This window comes from Tuber melanosporum, assembly GCF_000151645.1.
Source record: "Tuber melanosporum whole genome shotgun sequence assembly, scaffold_16, strain Mel28".
Lineage (NCBI taxonomy): Eukaryota > Fungi > Ascomycota > Pezizomycetes > Pezizales > Tuberaceae > Tuber > Tuber melanosporum.
This window is the reverse complement of record NW_003298819.1, coordinates 756,712-763,266: the sequence shown is the minus strand read 5'-3', so window position 1 is coordinate 763,266 and position 6,555 is coordinate 756,712. Positions and strand designations below refer to the sequence as shown.

Here is a 6,555-nt window from a genome sequence, read left to right as displayed (position 1 = left end):
GAAGAACAAGGTGACCACCACGTCGTAAGATCCCCTCTCCCCGTCGTCCATGAACAGCTTCGTAAAGTCGCCTTCCAGCAACGTGTACCTTTTGAGCGCCTCGCTGGAAAGGTGGACCTCCGGGAAGGTGACACCTCGGAGCACATTCCCGCTCTCCCGCTGGTGGGACCACCAATTCAAGAACGGGTAGTAGGTGTGTTGAACCCTCTCCTTATCGTCATGATCGGCGAGCGATAGTACCCACCTGTGCGCCATCGACATGTAAAAGCTGTACTCGTTCGCGACGGTGGTGAACCCAAGCACACATATCTCGTACGTCAATCTGCCGAGGCCGGCGCCTGGCACAAGGATTTTCCGCCTAGTCCTCAGGTCCCCTCATTCCGGGAACAGGGTTTCCAGGGTCGAGAGGATTTGTACGAATGTTGACTCCCGCTCGTGCGCTTCGGCAGTGGACCAGTCGCGGGCGAAATGTTTGAAGGACTGTACGACCGACGTGTGGTCGCCTATCGGTTGCCTATCTGATTTGTGCGCAGACTGGAAGCGCAGGAGGTCCGGGAAGGGTATGTTGTAGAATGCTAAGCTGTGATCGAGGATTTGCTGGGCTATCTGGTTGTTCTTCTTGATGAGATTGGATGCTTCGTTCAATCTCTCGAGGTAACCGGATGACATTATCTGGAATTTATCAGCTTTCTTGTAGAAATAGCATGTATATATAATTGCAATGCATAGTAGAGCTAAATCCAGACCTCCCCCCGCCCTTCGCCGAGCCCCCACCACCCGCTCCTCTTCCTCAGAACTCCGGCCTGCGCTCTATCGCTGTACTCCAATAATCCCACCATCGCCGCAAGCAACCTCCTCCTCGGATGACTCTCCAATCCCTCCCATCCTGGCGTCGCACTCACCTGTTTCAGAATATCCTTCCTCCCACCGCCACTTAGATTTCCCGTACCTACAAAGTCCGCAATGCCGTCCCCGGCCACTTTCGGAGACGGGATGGGGGAGCTTGCGGGATGAACAATGGTTCCGAAAGGAAGATAATAAGGGTAGATACTGAACCGCCGCTATAAATCCGAGGTAGGCCAGGAGCGCCCAGACACTTGAACTTCCCGCACTCCGTGCCATTTGGCCCACCGATGTGGGGGGAAGTATATTTTCTAGCATGCAGTGCTCGTGCTGTGGGGGGGGGATAATCATATATGTACTGTACCGAGCAGTTGCGCCGAGAAGTGATATCTGATCCCATCAAAGTGCGCGATCTGATCCTCTGATAAACAGTGATCTTATCAATCTCTGCTGCGTTTAACATCACAACTACATACTACACCCAAAATACCTAGATCCAATGATCACAATACACTCTACCGTGCGGTAGAGGGAGTATATTATATTTATATTATTATATGTGCTGAGCAGTCGCGCCAAGGAATGATATCTGATCCCATCAAAGGCCGCGATCTGATCATCTGATATGCTGTGATGACATGTACCCCTGTAGCATCTTCCATCACAACAGGATTTTGCTTGTTCTCCCTCAGACTTTCAAGATTCACAACGCGCTCGAGCGGATGCTAGTCATATATGTACTGAGCAGTTTCGCCGAGAAGTGATATCTGATCCCATCAAAGTGCGCGATCTGATCCTCTGATAAACAGTGATCTTATCCACCTCCGCTGTGTTTAACATCACAACCACATGCTACACCTAAAATACCTGGATCCAATGATAACAATACACTCTACCGTGCGGTAGAGGGGTAGCTAGTTTGTTGTTGCTACGCTTGGGGAACTACCGTAGACAAGGTGGCCACAAAGGTGTCTGCCAAGAGCTTGTTCCGCAAAAGTAGGGTACGGTAGTCTAACAACAGCGGCTCAGGAACTGACATGACGTCCTTAACCTACTAGTATGAACGGTGTTTTTTTTGGGGGGGGGCAACATGCTATCGTGTTTTTCGAACTAATACAGATTAGAATTAAGGCTAAATTTATGACTTTGTTGATCATGACAGAAGCATCATAGCTTAGAAATTAGAGTGTATCGGCATAGCGCCGAGGTCTAGGTAGACAAAACCCAAAACCTCAAGTTACTTCCGCAATTGATGAAATCCCGGTGCATACTCCAACAGCCAATCCTTCTCAATCACGGTAACCTACAAGAACTCTATTAGCAAACAAACCACTCATTCGAGCATCGCGAGTATGAAATAAAATAAAAAGGAAGGGGAAAGGGGGTCTTACATCTCTAATGAAAGTCTTCTTCCCAGTCTCCACAACCTCGTGAAAGACAACCCAATCCGCCTTTCTGTTGAACATAACACTGCTCGGATGAGCCCACAGCTGCATACCATTAACACTTCGAAAGCTCCCATCAGGTTGCATCCTAGCCACATGCGCGAAATACCCCGTTGTCAAACACCTCCTTATGCCCTCGGCCGTCGGCGTACCACCACCGCCCTCACCAGATACCCGCAGGTTGAATTTGTCAATGTACCTTCTGAGCTGCCCGCGGACGGAAACGGCGCGCGAGAGCGCCCGGAAGTTTAGGTAATGGTCTTTGCACCACTTCGCGGCGTTGGGTTTGTTGGCCTTTGGGGCGAAGGCTTGGTAGACGTTTAGAAGGGTCAAGTGGTCGCCTTCTTCCACGGCGAACTTACGCTTTGCGGATTCCGCAGGCTTTTTGGAACCCTCGTGGGATATGAAGACGTTTTGCACGCTCGTCATTGCTGCTATGCTCAAGATTTGGTCGGTGCACTGGAAGGTCACTGAATTTAGTAACTGGAGATTCCATTGTTAGAATATGGTAGTTGCCCGGCCATAGTACTTTAAGAGGTTGGGGGGGGACCAACTATCTTGGCTATCATAGGATCCACCGGCATCTCAGCCATTCTCAGCCCTAGCGGTTTGGTAAGTCTAGCATAATCATCCAATGCCCCCAAACTGAAGAGCAACTCCAGCGCTCGAACCATGAGCTCGCTTGGAGGTGGAGTGATGAAATCAAAACGGACTACATTATCTATACCCAGAGCCTTGAGTTGTAACAAGACCGGAGCAAGATTACTTCTCTGTATCTCTGGTATCCCCATCTCGGCCATGATATCGTTAAAAGCTCTCTGAGTGTACAACCTGAAGCACTTGCCCGCTTTTGTCCTCCCTGCCCTGCCCGCCCGCTGCGTTGCCGACGCCCTCGAAACCGGCACGGCACTCAAAGCTTCGATCCCAGTCCTAGGATCAAAAGTACGCAACTTGACGAAGCCACAATCTATCACAAACACAATATTCTCGATCGTGACTGAGGCCTCGGCGATGTTTGTCGATACTATGACCTTACGATGGTTTTCTGGAGCGGGGTCGAAGACAGCTAGTTGCTCATCGCTCGGTAGTCCCGCATATAACGGGAGCGGTAAAAGTTGCGGGGCTCGTGGGTGAAGATCCTCTGCACGCTCCCTTATCATGGAAATGGCAGTTTCGATCTCCTCACGCCCTGTTAAGAATAACAGAATGTCACCCTCTCCCTCCTGTATTTATTTAACATTGATGTCAGAGCCTGCACATTTAATAGTTTATCCAAGAAATGTATGTTCATGGATCGTGCCTTTAGGTGTATATCAAAAACAGTCTGTACTGCCTTCTCCACATAGTTTTCCGTAGGCTCCTCAAGGTAGAGCACATCGACCGGATAGCATCTCCCTTCGAGCGAGATGATCTTGGCTAATTCCTTCTTTTCCTCGTCCCCATCTCCGTCATCTCTATCGCCACCCCTCTTCTTTTCCCCACTCTCTCCTTCATCCCCGAAAAACCTGGCGAACTCTTCCGCCTGCAGCGTTGCCGAACTAACAACTACTCTTAGGTCCTCCCTCCTCCGCCTTATTTTCTTCAATATACCCAGCAACACATCAGTGCTTAAGCTACGCTCGTGCGCTTCGTCGATCATGACGACTGAATACCTGGATAGCAACGGGTCCACAAGCGCCTCCCGGAGCAACATTCCGTCCGTCATGTACTTTATACGTGTTCGTGGAGAAGTCATGTCTTCGAAACGAATTGAATATCCTACCTATACAAACAAACGATGAAATTATGCAATAAATTTCGTCAGTCAGCCGCGCCGTATTCCGTAGATCAGAGGGCTCCACGGGCAAGGAAACAAGGGGGGGAAGGGGAAAGGAGGTCGCAATTCCACCAGGGCCCACGCAACCTCTTCGCCTAGTCTTACGCCCATTTCCTCCGCCACTCTTGTAGCTACTGTAGTTGCAGCTACTCGTCTAGGCTGTGTGCAAGCAATGACCTTGCCTTCCTCTGTCCACCCCGCTTGGTGTAGGTACTGAGGCAACTGTGTAGTCTTTCCTGACCCCGTTTGCCCAACAACTATCGTAACCGGATTGTTTTCGACCAGGTATAGTAGGGCATCCCGGTGCCTTGTGATAGGCAGTATAGTGGATGGGCGATAAAGGCTTACAAGGCATTCCTCTGATTCTGTAGCACGGTCGGCAGAAGCCATTTAGTTATTTGAGAGGGTCGGAAGTTCACTTCTTGGGATGGTGGTTGTATCAAGTTCTGTTATGTCACATGCGGAGAGATTTCTAGAGAGGTTGACGTGAAAAGCCGACAAAATTTGAGCCTCATCATGTGGAAGTGCACGGACCAATGTATTCATACTGTACTCGTAGATGGTCAATTGCTTGGCGAGAAAAGCGCAAACGATTTCCTATCACAGCGGCTTATGATACTTGCACGCAAACCAAGCTATGGTGCAACGGGCATTGGATTTTGCTGCGTTTTTTTCGCTGATGTGCACCCCATAACCTAATTTGCGCCCAAATATATTCAGGTAAGAAAATCTGTGTCCTAAGATATCCCCCTGTAGATACAGTATGATATATCAAGATTCAGAAACTGTCCAATGAGATAAAAAAGAAACCGCTGCTGTTGTTGCTAGTCCGACCAGCCAGCTTTTTTTTTTTTTGTTCTTCTCGGAGGAGGGGAAACAATAAAGCAAAATAAATGGAAAGCCAGAAACTAAAGAATACTTGCCAGACCCAAAGCCGGGCAAGGGGGATGAAAGTACAGACAAGTAGAAGGGTATTCCTTAACAGCCAGGGGAGAGAATGAGCGCAAGGTTAATGAATGCATCCACAATAATACGCCTTTAAGAGTTACTCCAGAACATGAAAATAAAAATATAAACTATGAATCAAAGAGGATCGTGAAGGGGGTAAAATCGGAAAGAAAGAAAAATTTGGACATGAGAAAAATTAGAGGCATATGAGTCTCTCCCCCCCTTTTTTGTCCGAGCTTTTTCTATCCGCAAATGCATATCCCACCGTTCCCCGCCTAGTTTTGTCTAACAGGTTGTTGTTTCTGACACCCGGATTAGGGTTCAGTTTGCCGACTTCTTTCTCGCCGGCTTTGGCATCTTCTCGTATGCGTTCGGATTGGGAGCTCGCTTGCTGTCTCTTGACTTCCCCTTTGCGCTTCTCTTGGGACCATGTCCACAATTTTTATTGTGTGTATGGCCATGTCCCTCATTTTCACTATCTTCGTCGGAGGAAGAGTCGCTCTCGTCACTTGAGGATTCATCGTATGCTCGGGGACGGCTATAAATGCAGCATACTATTACAGAAAGATATTAGTTTATGTTCAGAACTCCCGTAATTAGAATGTTGTTTTGCATATGCGGGGCAAGGCAAACAGTATGAGGATTTATGGAAACGTAGTGAAACAAACCTTTTGACTTCTTCTTCCCCATGCCTTCATTGTCAATAACACCAGCATCCCATCTTACCCGCCTGTTCTCGACCGGGCCACCACGAAGTCTGAGTGTGCCATCGGGAATTCTTACTGAGCGGATCGATGTTTGCACCGAAGGATCTGTTTCGGTTTGTGTAGCGGATGGCAGAGCAGGGGCCAACTCGCGGCGGTCTGGAGGAGGAAGGAGCATTGTGAGGGCGGTGCTGGAGGTGAAGATCGTGGGACAGGTGGATGAATCGAGGGCAGTGAGCAAGCGAGACGAAGAAAGGACTTGAGCGATGGGGAAGTACGGCCGAAGATAAGGAAGAAGGCTGGCTGCGGCTCGAGGGAGAGTTGGGGGGGGGGGTGTGCTGAAGGAACGACAAGCAAGAGTCCAGAGGATGAGGGTAGTTGAGTTAGAGTATAGTAATTGCACGTAAGAGCTTTTGTAGTGGAAATGGATAGGTGGCGATGGTAGTGGTGGCCGTAAGAGTAGGCAGGAGCCGGAGCAGGGAGAGAGAGGAAGAGGGTGTTGTGGGAAGGATGAGAAGGTTCGAAGCAGGTGTTCGGATTCACTCCACCACTTCGCGTGTACTTTTAGTTTTATTATTTCTTCAGTTTTTTTATTTTCTATTCCCCTCGCGCTTTTTTTTTCTTTTTTTTTCACTTCCCTTCCCATCCCTTGCCCGCCTTTCTTTCTTTTTTACATTATCATAGCTGCATAAGGTGCTTGCTAGGCCCTGCTGCCGCTCTGTGTGGATAAGATCCCACAAACCCTTGAGGAATTATTCCTATGGTACGGCTGTGCCATCAGCAGATTAGATTAGATCAC

At 48.9% G+C, this 6,555-nt stretch overlaps 2 protein-coding genes; both read right to left on the bottom strand.

The window, feature by feature from the left end:
• Positions 1–1,944: 1,944 nt before the first annotated feature.
• On the bottom strand, positions 1,945–4,539 carry GSTUM_00004927001 (uncharacterized protein). XM_002836763.2 has 10 exons: positions 4,192–4,539; positions 3,771–4,050; positions 3,547–3,704; positions 3,502–3,511; positions 3,390–3,436; positions 2,843–3,361; positions 2,651–2,771; positions 2,508–2,596; positions 2,235–2,423; positions 1,945–2,146 (listed from the first exon to the last, which is right to left on the bottom strand). Exons 1-10 carry the CDS (start codon positions 4,492–4,494, stop codon positions 2,081–2,083), a joined length of 1,782 nt encoding a protein of 593 aa, XP_002836809.1. The 5' UTR covers positions 4,495–4,539; the 3' UTR covers positions 1,945–2,080.
• A 306-nt stretch (positions 4,540–4,845) lies between these two features.
• GSTUM_00004926001 (uncharacterized protein) lies at positions 4,846–6,248 on the bottom strand. XM_002836762.2 has 2 exons: positions 5,721–6,248; positions 4,846–5,606 (listed from the first exon to the last, which is right to left on the bottom strand). The coding sequence occupies exons 1-2, from the start codon at positions 5,932–5,934 to the stop codon at positions 5,374–5,376; spliced, it is 447 nt and encodes a 148-aa protein (XP_002836808.1). The 5' UTR covers positions 5,935–6,248; the 3' UTR covers positions 4,846–5,373.
• Positions 6,249–6,555: the final 307 nt, after the last annotated feature.